The sequence below is a fragment of the Simochromis diagramma genome, unplaced genomic scaffold, assembly GCF_900408965.1.
Source record: "Simochromis diagramma unplaced genomic scaffold, fSimDia1.1 OVJJ01000822.1, whole genome shotgun sequence".
Taxonomy (NCBI): domain Eukaryota; kingdom Metazoa; phylum Chordata; class Actinopteri; order Cichliformes; family Cichlidae; genus Simochromis; species Simochromis diagramma.
This window is the reverse complement of record NW_024387520.1, coordinates 6,784,877-6,802,979: the sequence shown is the minus strand read 5'-3', so window position 1 is coordinate 6,802,979 and position 18,103 is coordinate 6,784,877. Positions and strand designations below refer to the sequence as shown.

At 38.9% G+C, this 18,103-nt stretch overlaps 1 protein-coding gene across 1 annotated transcript; it reads right to left on the bottom strand.

Moving 5' to 3' along the window:
- Positions 1-1,882: 1,882 nt before the first annotated feature.
- Positions 1,883-12,230, bottom strand: tmc1 (transmembrane channel-like 1). Its single transcript, XM_040019043.1, has 18 exons — positions 11,736-12,230; positions 11,459-11,647; positions 11,275-11,365; positions 11,105-11,186; positions 10,826-10,932; positions 10,629-10,727; positions 10,393-10,535; positions 10,162-10,306; positions 9,865-10,059; positions 8,339-8,518; positions 8,113-8,265; positions 7,428-7,556; positions 7,247-7,314; positions 6,861-7,100; positions 6,655-6,780; positions 6,453-6,531; positions 5,847-5,973; positions 1,883-2,766 (listed from the first exon to the last, which is right to left on the bottom strand). Exons 1-18 carry the CDS (start codon positions 12,218-12,220, stop codon positions 2,573-2,575), a joined length of 2,832 nt encoding a protein of 943 aa, XP_039874977.1. The 5' UTR covers positions 12,221-12,230; the 3' UTR covers positions 1,883-2,572.
- Between the last annotated feature and the right edge of the window lie 5,873 nt (positions 12,231-18,103).

Here is an 18,103-nt window from a genome sequence, read left to right as displayed (position 1 = left end):
TCAGTTTAAATTAACAGGAAGCAGCAATTTTTGATTGGTCAAATTCATTCAGTGTTTTGACAAGTTGTTTGTGATAAAACTGCCTGGAAGAATTCCTTAAACTAACACAGCTGAATGTTGCTAAACATGAGGTTGTCCACTGGACGGACAGACAGATAGAGATAAATAGCCTAGATTTGATACATATGGATAAAACTTAAATCAAGAAATGTTTCACCATTTTGTAAAGGTCTCTGCAAAGCACAAGCGGGTAATTCTCCACAATTACAGGTATATGTAACCGGGTTCAGGTTCTGCGGCAGCATCTACAAGTAAAGAACTGCCCAAGCTCAAAGTCCAGGCTATCACCCAAAGCAATCATAGAATTGATCATTTAATTAAATGCTCCAAAAGGCACTGATACCAAAAACACAGTCAGCGGGTCCATTTAGTGAAGCTGAAGTGAGCTTCCACTTCCTGTGTAAACATTTCTGTACACATGCTTATTTCTAGTGAAACGCTGCTCATTATCAGGGCCCGACTTTGTTTAAAGGGCTGGTCTCAAGTAGCTCCTTTAAGAAGTGCAGTTTTTGGCACTTGAGCATTGCCTGTGCTTGGTCTCAACGATGTACACATGTTTCTGTGAAGCATGTTGAGTCTTCTGTGAAAACTCAGGCAGGGCTAGAGAGACAACCGTACTGACCTTTGCTCTCAAACCCAAAACTGGACACCCTCCAAGGAATCAAATCAGTGCTTATACTACCACAATGCCTCACTTCTTCCTTCTCTGTTATTAGTGAATAAAAGATGCCCATTGCAATCACCTGACGTTGAGATATCCGGTAATGTGCAACCTGTCATGGCTCAGTTTTCTGCCACATTGAAGAGAGGGACACCAGAAGAGAGGGACACTGGGAGAGAGCCAAAACACAACTCCAGAAGGAGGGTGAAACAGGGGTTATCAGAGGACTGGAATTACCTGGACAAATAGAGTGTGGGGCAGATTATGACTGAGTCTTGGTGTACAGAGAGGATGCAGATTCTTTATTGCTTATCAAAGTTGCGTCAGCTTTCACTAAATATTGTGATTGACAGCCCCTTGGCTGCCGGTGAAAGAACAAAGCATAGAGACTTACTCAATTCTCAGGATCTCAAATAACTGCAGAATTAATACTTAATGCTTACTCGCCATGAATTGATCATGAGCATCAGTAGAAGTGGATTTGACTGACACTGAAGGTCTGTTGCATTATGAGCTTGCTAGCCTGTTGTCATAAATAATGTAGAAACAACAGTTATTCCTCAGCAGCCACCTGGAAATTGTACAGATCTAAAACTTCATCAAATCAAATCTGCACAAAACTGAGATGAATCAGTGTAAATATAGACTGTCATGTTACTAAAGTTCAATTAATGTTAGTTTTGGCTAACGGTGTTACATCATTGATTTAAATGTCAGGTTGACTGACAGGACTGTTCAGTGTCCAGCAAGTGCAGAGTGCAATTAGCTGTAGGGACACTTGATAAGGCCGCTCATTTATCAGATGATACGAGTCAGATATCTTTGCTACATGATGAGGGTCAAATCTGAATTTTTGGCACAGTTTTGTTCATTTTGCTTTGGCAAAAATTAATAACCTGGCTTCTGATGTGGCAATTAAAACTCATGGATTGTATCATATTTACCACATGTAGATAAAAAATTAGAGTCAAGCTGAGCATCTAGTCCAGCAAGAGGTGAATGATTCATTTAAACCTTGGTAGTTAGGTTAAATGGCCTCCGTGTCTAATGAATTGTTTAATACTTTGGCCCGGTCACAGTTCTAAGAAACTACCAGGCTGGTTACTTTGAAGGCTGAAGAAGTGAAGGAAGACCCCATTATATTTTGGTGTCACAGCACCAGTAAAGGGTTGAGTTTTATTCATATATGTCCAAATGAGGCATTGCTGGATTCTACAGTTCAAGATCATTTCAAAGCAAGACATCTGAAATTGTATTTTTAAAAAAAGGCTTAAGAGGGTTTTTTTCACAATCTAGTTTTTCCCCACATTCAATATAATCAGTCCAGAGGAATACAGTCAAATTTGGCTTAATCTGCAACACAGAAAGTACGGTTTTATCTTGATCGATCAAAAAAAAAAAAAGCTAGGTTACTGGACTCTGGAGCCATTCTTAGGAAATACAGATGTTTATATTCTTAGAAATACAGATGAAATACAGATATTTGCGGTATTTGAAATTTCCAGGCTAAAAACATGGTTCTACACATCATAGAGAAGTGGACTGTTAACCTTGTTGGAAGTCTGCAGATCCAGAGGGTGCTTTTAGTTGGTTAATAGCTTTAAGACAAGGACTACATGAGAACTGTAATGTAAAATTAAAAAGAAAACAAAGCACTGCTTTTGTTAACATATATTTAGTAAACAAAGGAGTGACAGTACAGTTCATCTATCTTTTCATCATATACACAGACTGTAAAGGAAAAAAAAACGTATTCATAAGAAGCGATTAATGTGCACTAACTACTATCAGTCCAGCATGAATTTCTCAGTAAAGTGCTTTATTTTCCCATATTTGTTTTGTGTTGTTGTGTCAGTGTCTCTGCAGGCTCGGCACCCTGTACATCCTGGGCTCAGTTTGCCGAGCAAAACCAGGCAGGTATCCAGAAGGCCCGTGGTTGCCACGGTCGTGGGTCCTTGAGCCAGGGTCTCTGCTGGACGGCATCTGGCGTCCTCTGTCGCCAACAGGAGGAGGGTTCTGACCGCTGACGTGGATATCTGTATCATCTGCAATCAAAATAAGAGGAATCTATGATTTCAGGTGTGGGGATAAAACAATGACACTGCTAACCGCCATCAACACAAAGTGTAATCCAGTGGGGAAAATAACATTTGACAGTTCACACTGTAAACCTTTACTGCTAATATTACGAAGACTAGTACTGCTTCTGTGTTCCAGATTAATCTCTATTCTTGAAAAAAAAAATCTCATTAGCTAATTCAGCAAAAGTTGTCATGCTATGTAAAATCTAAATAAAAACAGAATGCAATGATTTGCAAGTTCACTCAACTTTACAAATCATATTTTATTCACAATAGAAGAAAGAAAATATATCATATGTTTAAACTGAGAAGATGTACAATTTTAAGAAAAATACTGACTTATTTTGAATTTATGATAGGAAAATATCTCAGAAGGTTAACATGCAATAGGTCAGTAACATTGATTGGGTTCTTTCTAAGAGTGTCTTGGAGAGGTAGAGTTTCTCAAAAGCAAAGATAAGCAGAGGCTCATCCATCTGCAAAAAACTTGTGTTTCCAAATTTATCGCATGAAACTGCAAGCACTTTTCATGTGTATATTTTACTGTTTAGAAGCAACGTCAACCTCTATTATGTATGCAACAGAAAATAGGATAAATGTAGATATATCTATATGTTATATATACTATATAAATAGAGTTATAGTTTGTATTCACATCTACTGACATTATTTTATCATTATTTTAATATAGCACAAGGTTCAGTTAGCTTTGCACAAAAAAATAGAAACCTCCTCCAAAGAGCTGCTTTTCACTTTCTTGGTTTGACTACATTTCAGAGCCAGTACTTTTTTACTTTTACTTGAGTAAATTAGTTGAATTAGTACTTCAGTTTTTCTGGAGTATTTTTAACAGTAGTATTTGTACTTCTACTTAAGCACAGAATGTCTGTACTTTTGCCAACTCTCCTGAGCACCTACAAATGGACATTAAAGCACATGCAAAGAAGACATGCTGTCTTCTCTGGGTCAAAACTCATTCAAAACCAACTGAGCCAAAGTGGACAACAGCATTATGCTTAGATGAATTGAAATTTCAAACTCTTTTTGGAAAACATGGATGCTATAGCCTCTGCAAAGGCAAGTTTAGACCTTTGAGGGTTCTCCAGCACCCCCAAATTTAGAGCACTGGAAATTCAAAGCACCCCTAAAAGTAACTAAAATAATAATTGTGATGACAGCATATCTTAGTACTCTTCATTCATCCTCATTATCTTCAGATGTTATATTTTCCTAAGTTTTCTATTGACAGAAGTACAGGATAGAATGAAAACAGGTTTAATATCCAGTGTTGTTGATGTCATGATGTTACAGCGCGCTCCTACAGAGGTGTTGATGCTTCAGCAGTGTGGCTTGTCATCAATACACTAAATAAGTCTTAATATTGGTATAAACTGATGTGGATCAGTTTATGTCTTTCATTCACATTTAACTTTTCGGTGATGGCACAAAGACTGAGAGTAGAGGATAGAGAGGGCTGATGACAGCAAAGAGAGAGAGAGAGAGCAAAAAGAGGCAGGTCAAAGTGAACATGTGGTCAAATTTATCAAAAATGATAAAGCCGCAACTTCTGTTTTACCCATAGTCAATAATGATAATTTCACAGCTGTGTGTTGTACTGTTGTCCATTGTGGATCCCTTACTTGCTCCTATAATAATTATTATGAGATTATATTTTTGTTATTTTCTAGTTAAGTGTAGAGGGTGGAAAGAGCGAGAGACAAGACAGAGATTCTAAAGAGAGTATATTGGTATGAATGGCAGCATTTTACAGGATTAACTCCACTCCCACTACATTGATGTGATGGAATACAAATATGTTATCCACTCGTGAAATTGGGGTACATGTTGCTCTGTGCTGAGATTGCATAACAAAGGGAGTATTTATATGAATTCAAAAACTTTAATATAAAACAACTATTACAGTTTGCTTCATGTACAAGTCTATGTGTGGCAGGGTGATTTTCCAGTGTCTATACTGAATAATGCTACTTTAAGTGCTTGATGATTTGGTGGACTGCCTCTATGTAATTAGAGACTGACATAATGTTGTGCATGTTTTTCATCTTACTTCTTAAACTCCTTTAATAACTGAGCCTTTGCCACAGGTTTGATCACTTTAAGGCTCCATTTTAAAATGGGTGGATTAGACTGAAATCTCTGATTATTCACTCTGAATTATTCTGAAACACTACAATAGATCATCCAACTAATTGGGTAACTTGGGGTTGAAAAGGTGAAAAGGGTTGTAAACAGCATATTACATTAATGTTAAATACAAGGCACTCTATGCAGGACATTATGACTGGGAACTGAGCCCCCCTCAAAGTTTGAACCTAGAACCATCGCCCCTGACCCTAATCATTAAAGAGTTCAAAAGCCTGCATCTCTGGTGGTATGAGGATGCATCGCTGCCTATGGAAATGGCAACTTATATATTCAGGAAAGGCACCATCAATCCTGAAAGGTACATACAGGTTTTAGAGCAACAGGGAAAACCTTGCATATTTCAGCATGACAGTCTATCAGGAGAGGATGGTTTCATAGTAGAAGATTCTGGTGCTAAACTGCTCTGCCTGCAGTCCAGACCTCTGCCCATTAAAGACATTTCAAGACCCAGGATTGTTAAGCAGCTAGCATCCATTCCTCTGCCAAAAGCCCAGCAGCTGCTCTCATCAATTCTCCAAAATTAACAGACAGTTGTTAAAAGAAGAGGGGACGTGGCCCTGCCCCAAGGTTTTTGAGATGTGTTGCTGTCATCAAATTCAAAATAAGCTGATATTTTTCTCAAATGGTAAAAAGTAAATAAATAATTTTTTTTTAAAAATCCAGTATTTGATATTAATATAGCACTGATGGTGCTATTAATATTTGTTTTTAATGTCCATTTTACAGCATCCCAACTTTTACTTTTACGTTTGGTAATTTCAGAACAAAGTCAAATTTCCTAAAACAATAAGACGAATCTTGAAGTTGTGAATTATCTTAAATCATCTTAAATCTTCAGGTTTACCTTCTTTATTAATATTTGAATTCAAAAGACTCACCTTCTTGATCCTGTACTGAAGCATTGTTGTTCCTTTGTTGCTCTTGTGCAGTCTTTCTGGCCTCCTCCAAATCCATTTGAGCTTTCAGTGCTGCTCGTTTGTTCTTCCTCTTGTTCTCCTCATTTTGCTTAAAAAAATCACCAAGAGACAAAAACAAAACAAAAACAAAAGATACCCACACGTGTTATTTTTCAGATCACTCAGAGCAAGCACATACATTTACCCAGCATCTCTTCTGCAGATTTGTTATTGGTGGAACCTGTAGTGGGTTTTTGGATAGATCTGAACTGTCAGCCTTTGCTGCTCTCTGCTGGAGAGATAACACTAATACAATTGCATGACAGCAGTCATGCATCACAGTGGCCTCGGGCGGTCTCTTTGTGAACTTCAGTGCTGTTTGAAAGCATACCAACTGCTAAAATTAACTATGAAAACAAACCTAGAGAACATCCAACTTACATACATGAAATTTCTTGGGATATTTTTTACTCTCAAAACTCGTCACTTGATTCTGAATGCTATTCAGGTGCAATTTCTGGTCAGAGAAACCACAAAACAGCTACAGCAGTACGTGCTACATTAGAGGAAAAGCAAAACTGAAATTACCATTTGTAGCTTTTTCTTCAGCTCCACATTTGCTTCTCTGTAGCTTTTGGATGTAGATTGCAAGTAATAAATGGCCAGTCTGAAAGATAAAATAACACGTGATTACCACCAAAGTTCTTACCACTTTAACACTGAAAGAAAATGATGACAGCATTGTGAAATATACTTATTTATGGATTTACATAGTCTGCTGTTAACTCACACCATAAGAAGTATGAAGGGTAGCACCAATCCAGGGTTAGAGGCATAGCTGAAAACTTTGCTAAACCATGGAGGAAAGTCAGACTCCAGAGTCTCGTGGATCACATCAAACATGCGGTTCTTACCACTGTCAAAAAGATGGTAGTGGTTATAAAAACCCAAGTCATTTTTATTTTAAAGCTAGATACCCTGAACTAGTGTCATTACCTGAAAGGTCCACAGTCAAATGAAGGGGGAATGGAGACAATGGTGTAGATGGCAGGCAGTGTGGACAGAAAGAGGATGACCAGCAACATGGCCATGTAGAAGTTGTTGGAACCAGAGGCTTTGAAGACCCTTTCTTGTGGCACATTACAGCACATAACAGCCCAGCACTGCAGGTACATGGAGACATGGAGCCGGATGACGTTTAAGGCAGGCAGACAGGGCGCATAGAAGGAACCCATCCTGAAAGCAAAGATTAGAAAAAGCAGGACAGATGCTGAGCTAGTAAGAGGCTTTTATCAATATGAAAACCATGTTGAACCTAGCTGAAAGTAAAACACCATCCAGAAATAAGAATCTTTTGAGTGAAACAATTGCTGCTTTCCTACCATATCATTCCTTGATTGAAGATCAGGCCCAAAACGTTCCCACTGACGTCAAACTCAGAGTAGGATGGCTTTTACAAATGAGAAATTAAAGGCAACTATTACTTTTGCCACGCTTCTTTTTCTCCAAGGAGTGACATTTTTAAATTCGAGTAACAAATAAGTGATAGAAAAGATGACTCACAAAGCCAGCCTCTAGGTCCCAACACCAGCAGTAGTTGAGAAAACGAACAAGAACTGCTCTCAGGAAATCACCAATCAGCAGTGTGATGTAAGTTGTCATTGTGTCAGATATGATCAAGCGAACAAACTCCTACAAATTAAGAAATCATTTAGCATTAATTTCTTGTCAACATCAAAATTAACATCATCACCCACTCTGAAAACAACAGTTTTATTTCAACATAAAACCCCCTGAACATTTGTAATGTTTATCGCTTTTAACAATAAGATCAGAGTATGTTTCCTTAGTTAATCCAACAGAAATCCATTAATACAAAGTTAACTAAAGTACAAACTGCAACTACAATGTTCACTTTGATTTTCAACTAAAGCATTATAATAATGGGGGAAATAATTATTTGAATTTGTAAGTTAGTTCATTTCAGCTCAGAAGTATTAATTTATTTGCATGTCATTGAGTGAAATAATGATTTGACCTCCAAACAAAACATGGCTAAATACTTCATGGCCTCGTCCAGTGGCCCCTCATTGCAGTTAAATTATTTTACCCACTATATTCATGTGATTGTTTCATATTGTCTTTAATTTTATCATTTCCTTATTTATTGGTATCCACAGCCTAATGCCATAACAACAATTACATCACTTAGTTACATAATAGTACAGACGCACACATGCACACTGACCTGGCCTACCATTGTCTCCCAGCAAGGCCCTCTGGGCACATCAGCAGGGTGGATTGTGACGGGTGGAGCAGTACTGTTTTCTAAAACGGTGCCATTGTAAAGACTGGCCTCCCACATGGTTATATTAAACTTCACTACCTTTTCCTCTTTCCTCTGAGACAAACACTTCGGATTAATCATCCTATAAAATTACAATCTCATAAATCGATACACAATGACTTCTCACTTTAAGGTTGATCTCATCCATGAGTGCAATAATGAAGGTGTAGAGATTTCCCAAGAAGAGGGCAAAGATGCGACCGAGCTGCCACTGCAGGGCAACCCGCGGGTGGTAGTTCTCCAGGGTGCTGATTACATCAAACAGCATTGGACAGAACATCCCCAGTAATGACATGACCATGTTCACCTGAGAAATACATCAGAAAACTAATGTAATTACTCTGAGGACAACTTGGGAGTGCATGGGTTTTTGTTTAGTGTGTAACTTTGTATAACGCCTTACAAAAATGACATTTGATGCAACTGAATAGCTGGTGGCTGTGATCGCTGTAAATCTGGGCAGAATATTACCATTGACATGAACGGTGTGCACTCCTGTGAAAACTAAGTACATGCCATGATTGCAGAGTTGTAGCTTATAGGCAGGTCTTTAGCTTTCAGACAGATTTTCAGACAGATGTCCTTTGATGAACATTTGACTCTAGAATACTTTAGTTTGCATTTATTCAGTTCAATATCTGCAAGGTCCTAGTTCCTGTGGCTGTGAAATAACCCTAAATCATCAGCCCTCCACTACCATGCATAATAGTTGGTATGAGGCGGTTTTGCTGATATTCTGTGTTTGGTTTTTACTGTGTTTTTCACAAACATGGTGCTAATGGCCAAACATCTCCACTTTGGTCTTGTCAGTTCAGAGGACATTGGTCCAGATGTCTTGTGGTTTGTTCAGGTGAAATTTACAAACGTAAACTGTGTTGCTGTCTTCAACATGGTCTACATAAAGTCTTGTGAAAACTTTATTTTTCACATGACTCAAAATGTCAGTTTAAAATTTCTTCCTCAGTGTAATTCACAGAGCAAACTGAGAATATTTTAACAACTCACCTCAAACAGCTTTATGTAGAACACGTGGTATGTGCTACAGCTAACGAACTTCAACATTTAGATCTGGGTCTAGGTGAGTTTGCTCAGGTATGGAACTTGTTACTTATCTGCTTCATCATCAGCCAATATTTATGAAACATCTCCAACATCCAGTCAGATTACGCGTTTCTCCTGACTGCTAAGCAGGCTTCTTTATGCTCTCCTGTAAACTTTAAAGTCTAACGCCTTTATTTCGATGCTTTCCAGTGTCCCCCAGTTCCCATAGAGCAGTTCACTTCTCAGATTTACTTACCTGTCACAGTCAAACTGGTCCATTCCTCCAGAAATACTCACAGCACTCTCACCTGCTCTCACCTTGTGTAAAGAATCTTATCTGGACTCACCCACCATGCCCCTCTCCAAATGACCTGATCACTTTCCCAAAATGCTCCTTAGAGACTATGTTAAACTATAAAACTCCTTTCTTTGGGTTTGGATTGCACTTTTTATTGTCACTATTTTGGCCTTGGACAAGAACTGCAGGACAAATTCTAAATATTATTTAATTAAACCTCAGCAAGTTTTGCTTGCTGCCAAAATTATTCATAAACTTCCTTTTGTAAATGTTATTTCTCATTAATTCCCCCTCTCTCTTTCTCTCATGTCTACCTCATTCCTTTCCCACCACGTGTGATTCTCCAGTCCATCTAAGGCAAATTTCTGAGAACGGCGCACTACAAAGTAGATGAGGTATCCACTTCCTGCTAAGCAGCACAAGACCAGGAAGTTGGCCAGCACACGCAAGAATCGAGTCAGATGGATGTTGTCATCCTTGTGGCTCTCTTGCTCCTCTAAGATTGCCTCCTACAGTGGTAGAAGAAGTGGTAGAGTGTAATGTAATGTACTGTATGATACTTGGCTTGCATTAATCAGCATACTGGAAAGCAGACAGTGAGCTGCACTAACCTTGAAGCTGGTGGTGATGGAAGCAAACTTATTGTCTGCTGTTTCAGCATTTCCTATCAGGTAGTCCCAGCTGGTGAACATTTTCCAGCTGAAATTGAAGCTGTTATCATCGCCGACCCCTGATTCATTTGCATTACGTGCCATCCTTTAATTTAAAAGTAAGTACATGATTCACTAAAACACTGTGGATAGAATAGATTTGTCTTTTGTATATAGACATAGCAAACATACGTTCTGATGACCACCATATAGCTATAGGCCACTGTACCGACACCAACCAGGAAGTAAGACAGAGGCATACGAAACTTGAGCCAGCCAACCGTACGCTGATTGTTGTAGTAGCCATAGAAGAGGACTGAGTACTGTGCGTAACCCTGTGGATACAATACTTTAATTGGGGGTGACTATTTATTACTACATCAGAGGAGAAATTGCCAACAAAGACAAATAAAATAATACCCACTGACCCCAAAGTCCCAAAGAACAGCAAAGTCCATCGCACTGGCCTCCTCAGCTCTGGGGACAGTCTTTCTTGGCATGCTCCCATAAGGTCGCCCCATTAATGCCTGTTAGCAAAATGCACAGAGAAGGATTACATCGTTTTTGGGGGGAAATGCAAAAGACATAATTCAGGTGCGGTGCATGGAAAAAAAAGACAGCATACCTCCGGTACCATAACCAGGCCAAAGGTCAGACCAAACAAGATCATATTGATGCCATACATCCACCTCAGAAAGATAAAGTATGAGGCAACTGAGGAGCCAAAATGACCTGCAGAGCAGAGTACAAAATAACATATGAACAAATGAATATGTGCATCTGCTATAAAACCACAATGTAAGCTATCCTGCTTCTCACAGCAAAGGTAAGGCCTTGGAAATTAGAAATGATATATGCGACTATTGAGCAGCCCTTTGTATTTAAAAAATAAAAGCACACCTACTTTCAATCTCCTTTATTTTCATCTCCCATGGGATGCATGCAGTTTTGAAGTTTTCAAAGTCCCGTTGGAATTTCATCCATTTCTAATGATATGAATAATTTTTTTTAATGAATCGTGTATTTGTTTATGTTATTTAATGATTACATAAAGAAGTAAAAGTAAGTCCTCACCTTGGTCATCAGGACTTTGTATGCATAGAGCTTCCTGCCTTTTCCCTTTCCCAAGGCGCCTTCATATTTTTCCACAAACTCCTGAGACTCCCTGAAATAAAAAAGCAAATATTAGAGTTCAAAATACTTCTGGTATTTTGAATTACAGCAGAACAAATCAGAATGATTTATCCATATGAAGTACCTTAAAGTGACAAGTTTCTTTTTCATTGGCCAGGGTTTTCCCCTTAGACTTTGGATCAGTTTCTTCCTCTCATCCACTGCCTCCTTCAGCTTCTCCAGCTCCTCTGGAGAGAGACACTCCGGCCTCACCACATCCTTGTCATTGTCCTCTTCTTCATCATCGTCCTCTTCGCTTGTCTCTGGCTCTGAACTGAAGCATTAATGTCTTTTAGGGCCCTTTTTTGTCTAAATGACAGAGTTTTCCATAGATAAGGTGAAATTATAAGATGATACACTACCTTGTTTCAGCCTTCTTGTGCTTTTTCTTTTTTATGTCCCGGGCTTTTTCCTTTACCAGCTGTTTACCTCCATCTTCTTTCTTCTCTCCCTTTTTGGTAATTCCCTGTTTCTTTTTTCCCTTATCAACATTTTCATCAACTTCTCGCACTTCCTCCTTCTCCGTTCTGCGTGTTTTTTCATTTCTGATATCCTTTCTTGCTTTTGTTCCCTTGCCACCTGTCAGTTGAGCTTCTTCCTCTTCGTTGTTCTCTCTTCTGCTTGTTTCTTGTTTACTCTTAGCTCTTTTTCGCTTGCTTCTTTCTCTTTTCTCAGATACAGCCTGTAAATCCTCTTCCCCTTCTCCCGCCCTTGTTCCTCCTTTTCTTCTCTCATTTCTCCTCTTCTTTTTCTTCCTGTCACCATCTCTTCTTTTTGTTCTGTGTGTTTTACTCTCATGTTCCTCTTGCAAGGACAAATCTGCATCTTGTTCACCTGCAGTTGACATTTAAACATTACTTTTTGTTAACTTCTTACTATTTATACTCACACAACACTGTCAATCTGTCAGTACTGTTGCTTTCTTTTCACTGCGATGCTCACAGAAAGTTATCTTTTGATACTGTGAAGTTGGCTCGTGCTAAATTAAATAGTTTCCTTTCCTCTCTCATGCTATCACATGTTTTAAGGCATGATAGTACTGTGATGACTGAGGAAAATCAAAAGAACTTCAAATGATTTTCAAAGTGTGTTGGTGGCAACAGTAGTCGAGCATCTGTGTGAAGAAACGAAACACGTGCATGGAATTATTTTTCTGCCAAAAGTCAAACATATATAAAGTCCAATAAAGTTTTTTTGTTTTGCTTTTTTCTAGTAATTTTGCTTATTGAAAGTATTTTTAATAAACAAGCTGAAGACTAGGGCCTTTTAAAAAATGTCTTTTAAAAAATGATGTTCTCACACAAACTAAACTTTGTTTTAATCATCAGGGCAAGTTTGATATGAGCACACTACAAATAGATGAGTGTTCATCACATTGGAACCCATTAAGTCTTTGCAATCTTCATGACCTTGAGGCTCCCCTCTATTTTCTGTTACCAGAGTCCCAGCTTAATACAGTCAGTGGCTACTTCATTAGTTACACTTGTTCAGTTGTCTTTTAAAATCAATATTTAATCAGCAAATCATATGGCACCAACTCAATGCATTTAGACGCATAGACGAGGTCAAGATGACCTGCTGAAGCTTAAACTGAGCATCAGAATGGGGAAGAAAGCTGCTCTAAGTGACTTTGAATGTGTCATCGTCATTGGTGCCAGATGGTCTGAGTGTTTCAGAGATGCTTTAGTGTTTACAGAGAATGGTTTGAAAATGTCCAGTGAGCAGCAGTTCTCAAGGCTTTTTCTCTGGGTGATTTCTGCTGTGATGTTTGGATTGTAAAGTCAAAATTTCTTGTAAAAACACAAAAGTATGAATCTGTCATGCCTTTTATCGACAGTTCAGGTTTTTCATGGTCCCTTAAATATCATCCTTTAAACACCCTGCACAACCTACCTGAGTATTGTTGCTGAACATGTCAATCCCTTTATGACCACAGTGTACTCATCTTCTGATTCCAGTAGGATAAGTTTCCATAAAATGTCCATTGAGTATATATGAATTTGAAAATTAAGACTGTAGTTTAGTTGTATGGGAGCATATTTGTAGCAAAGAATGTGCCTTTTAAAGTGATGCCTTTAATTTAAGGGTCCACAGAAAAGACAAACTTAGGTCTTAGACAACTTTTTTAAGTTACTCAACATGAGTGATGATCATGATTAGATTACTGGAAAGTTTAAGATCTCCTGGTTAAAAACTGACAAATGTGTGTCATTATTGATCATGTTAAGTCATAATTGATACAGTATAATGATGTTTCAAAGTGCAGATTTAGTATAAAGTACATATTGCAAACACAGAAACTACAAAAATAATAAGAAAGGAAAGATTTGCTGAAAGCAAGACATGTAGGCTTCCTGCTATTTCACAGACCAGATGTTGTTTTAAGAGCTTTTTTAGGTTTGCAGCGAGATGAGTAGTATTAATTCTTTCTCTTTCTGAATATTGTATTCTATGATATAAAACATTTTTAACATTATCGTGCTGTGTTTTTCCTGCAACTTTACATTTGTTATTTTTAAGATAAATACATCTGACTTCTCTACAACATAACTAAACCTTTCATCCTCTGATAACCTCTTTATAAATCCAGCCCTTCTAGGGGTTTTTTTTTTCACATCTCCAATACCACAGTGAACCCTTTCACTGGTGGAGCTTAACCTACCTCATTGTGCACCTCGAACTATTGTGCACTAAAGGGGGATGAAGAGGAAAACAAAGAGGACCACTGACAGACTGAACAGATATTTATGTAGTCGGCCTTTTGATGTGTGTCCTTAGTGTAACCGGAGTGGCCATCACATGGGTCATTATGGCTGGGTGCAGCAGAAGGGCACAAAAGAGGCAAACAATGGCTTAATGAAGGGAGACGGGATGACTAAGCCCACAAGGATGGGGGAGACAGCCAAGGGCAAGAGGCCAGCTCCCAAATATGCAGCAGAGTGAACAGGAGGCAAGAATTGGGTGATTAAACATCTTTGTGCTGGGCAATAGCTGGCGTTTTAATGATTTTATTAATTAGAGGCAGACATCAAGTAACTGTACTTCATCTTACTGAACATTAACCTCAATAAATTAGGATGTTTTGTCAGAAAAATACACTCAAATCAGTTATCACAGCTACAACTACCACAAAGACCAAAAGCTCTTCCTCTATTTAACTAATGAGTATTTACCAATATCAACATTTTCCCTAATAAACATGTTGATATTTGTGTAGAAATTAGATTTTTTTTTTCCAGTAAAGGTCTGTAAATCTAATCGACCTGTATCATCCCAGCCACAAAGAATTAATGTGCTGCCGTCATAAAAACTCTGAAGAATATGTAAAAGCATGCTAATGGGCTTACTGTCATTCTCAGAGGTGATCAGACTGTCCCGAGGCATCTTCCTCTCATGGTCCTGGAAGAATTTCTCCACCATCCAGAGGTCATGTAAGTTAGAAAAAGAGTAAAGCTACAGTGTTTCAGTGGTCTTACGCTGGTCTCCCTCCTTTTACATCTTCTGCATCTCAGGTGAGGATGCAACTTATCCAAATGTGTGTGGGGGTGGGGGTGAGTGTTTAGGGCTGGTACATGATGAGTAATTCGCATGAGAAGTTTACTTTTTCCTCGCCACCCACTGACCCGAAACAGGGACATTGATAGCCTGGAAACCCTAGAGCCACACAATTTCACTAGCAATCAATTATTCAAAACAGTTATGACTTTCTTTATGTGGCTGTGTGTGAATGTTTATGAGCGAGTGTGTACTTGTAACTATGCAGGTGGAAAGACCAAAGCAGAGGGGGTTAATTGAGCAGCCAGCCAAAGTGAAGGTCAGTACTGTTTGACATATGTCTTTGTGTAATTTCATTGTGATTGAGTTGCTGGGGTTCAGTGAGAAGTGGAAAAGTGACGTTTAAAAAGTTGCATTCACCTTACAATACCTGAAATACCTAAAAATACTACCAATACCAATATCTATCAGTGTCCTGAAAGCATTCAATCCATCCATCCATTTTCTACCACTTACCTGCGTTTATGTCGTGGAGGCAGCTTCAGCAGAGAAGCCCAGACTTGCCTCACCCCAGCCACCTTTTTCACCTCATCTGGGAGGACGATGAGTCATTCTCAAGCCAGCTGAGAGATAAAATTTCTCAAGTGAGTCCTAGGGCTGCCCCAAGACGTCTTCCCAGTACGACAAAAAACCTTGCCCAGGAGGTATCCTAGCCAGATGCCTGAACCACCTACTCTCTACTCCAAGTCCCTGTCAGATAACTGAGCTCCTAATTCTATCTCTAAAGAAGAACCAAGCCACCTATTGAAGGAAACTAATTTCAACCACTTTTAGCAGCACTTTGAAGTGCATGTCTCTCTTTTCACGCTCCACTCTCCCCTCACTCATGGACGATACCCAGACATACTCAATTGGTGATTTCAATTTCTGTCACTGTAGACTGGATGGGCAAACTTCAAAGCACCTTTAAATATCCTCAAGACTATAAAGACCTGGTCCAGTGTTCCTCATCCAGGGCGCAAACCGAATTGCTCCTCCTGAGTCTCCCCTGCAGTACCTTGGGTACCTTGGTATTGACTTCCTTGGAGAAAATGATGAGTGTGAGCCCCCTATATTTGGGGGTCCCACTCTGGTCCCCCACGGCAACAATCACCCCATTCTCCCAATCCAGAATCACCACCTCAGTTCATCAGGCAATGTTGCAGAGACGTGAGTCTTGTCTTGCAAGTCTTGTTCCTTTGTCTTACTGAATTCCTCATGCACCTGAATTTTCACCCCAGCTACGACTAAAGGTGCACTCCAATGGTGGTGCCAGTACCTGTCAGCTGCCCCTGGGGTTCAATAAGCCCAATAAGCCTGACAGCTCCCTTCACCTCTGATGTCCGCAGTCTGGTTGTGGGATTACCGCCACTACCTAAACCAACTCCAGAGTGGAACAGAATTCAGCCCCTCTACAGGAAACTGGTTCCAGAGCCCAAGCTTTGCACTGAGGCGAGGACAATTATATTTAGCCACTATTTCTCACCCTCATGCACCAGCTCCGGATCCTTGCCCACCCGAGAAGTAAACTGGACCCTTGATTCAAGGAGGGTAAAGGGTTCCGATTTTCTTTATTTACATACCCAGCAGTTCAATGAAACTGTTTTCCCACACACTTTCTTCAACATATATCCCCGTCATTTCTGAATAAATAGTAATATGTGCCACGTAGTATGTGTTTGAAATAAATAAATTTGGATTTAATTGTGTTTTGATGCAAACTGTTGAAGAACATACTGTAAAAGTGGTCTTGTCTGACTCCAGTATGTCTGGTTTTGAGCCTAATTCAGAGCCATTAAGTCTGTTTTGAGTCTGCTCTGTGGCTACACAAAAGTATGAATGTTTTTAAAACTTACATTTGAGCTTAAATATCCTTTTTTTTGTTGGTTGGTTAGTTAGACCTTAGTTTCTTCTTTGGATTTAGAGAGAAGGTGAAAATATTTACATTTTAGAAAGTGGCTCATACACAACAAACCATGTGATCATTAAATCAGATGTAGAAGGATTTTTTTTTCAGTTAAAGAAATCACATTAATATATAATAACAACAGAATAAATGATGCATATTAGACTCAGACGATTAAAAGAATTGGATGAACTTATAGCTCATAAAAATGTAACTCTTAGATACGGAGAGATGAAATCAAGGTTAAAGAACCTGTAGAGGGTGGTGTTGCTCTACACTGAGTCCAAAGTGGATTCCAAACAACAGGAAGAGACAGGATGACACATCAACCTTCTTAAAGTTATGTTTTATAGTCACGTGACTTGTTTTCTGCATGACTGTCTGTAACCTTGTGCAGGAAAGCCCAGAGTTTCAGAGACATGACACCATGTTTGTGTGCATGTGTACAAGGAAAAAATGGGAAGGGTATCGGCTTTCTAAAGCTAAAGTAAGATGCAGCTATGAGAGTGTCAGTGAAGTGGCAAGATGAGGAAGGTTGACAAGGCTACTAGAACAGAGAGTGACGTTTTTTTTTTTTTTAAAAATGCAAAATTTGTATTCTGCTGCTTTGTAGCCAGGGGTTTTTGCCACACAAGGCTCCAAACAAATGAACCGACAGTCTAAACCTGTGTTACATGAGACCTCTTGGATGATGTGGCCAAAAGCTTGGCAGCAGAATTTGGACAAAGCATTGCCAAGGCAGAGGACAGGGTATTGCAAATTTGGAGTAAAACTTGTCTAAAACAGGCCTCTATTGTAAACGAGACATTGAGTCTCAATGGAATTGCCTGTATAAGAATAGGTTAAACAATACAATAAAAACAAAGTTATCTCACCTGAGTGTGAATATAACAATATCCCTTTCCTGGCAGAAACATAAGGGAATAAGCAATTCACAAGATTGTTGAACTTCAAAGCCTGGTGTGTTGAGATACCTACATTAAGCAGGATAAGTTTAATGAAAGAAGATAAAGAGATAGTAGTTTACATCACGTTTAAAACAATGTCTTGAAAATTTTTAGGTGTAAGAAAAGTATTTATCATCTTATATAGAGTTAATACAGATCATCAGAGGCGTGTCTGAGGTGTGCAATTAAATATTTTCTGCATAACAAAGGTAGGAGATACCTGTTAAGAATATCTATTTTTTGCACAAAAGGAAGCACAATGCATACAGCCAGAGGCACATGACAGATCACAAGACAGAGATTCAGTTACGAAGGTGTGATACGGTAAGCAAGAAAGTCCTGT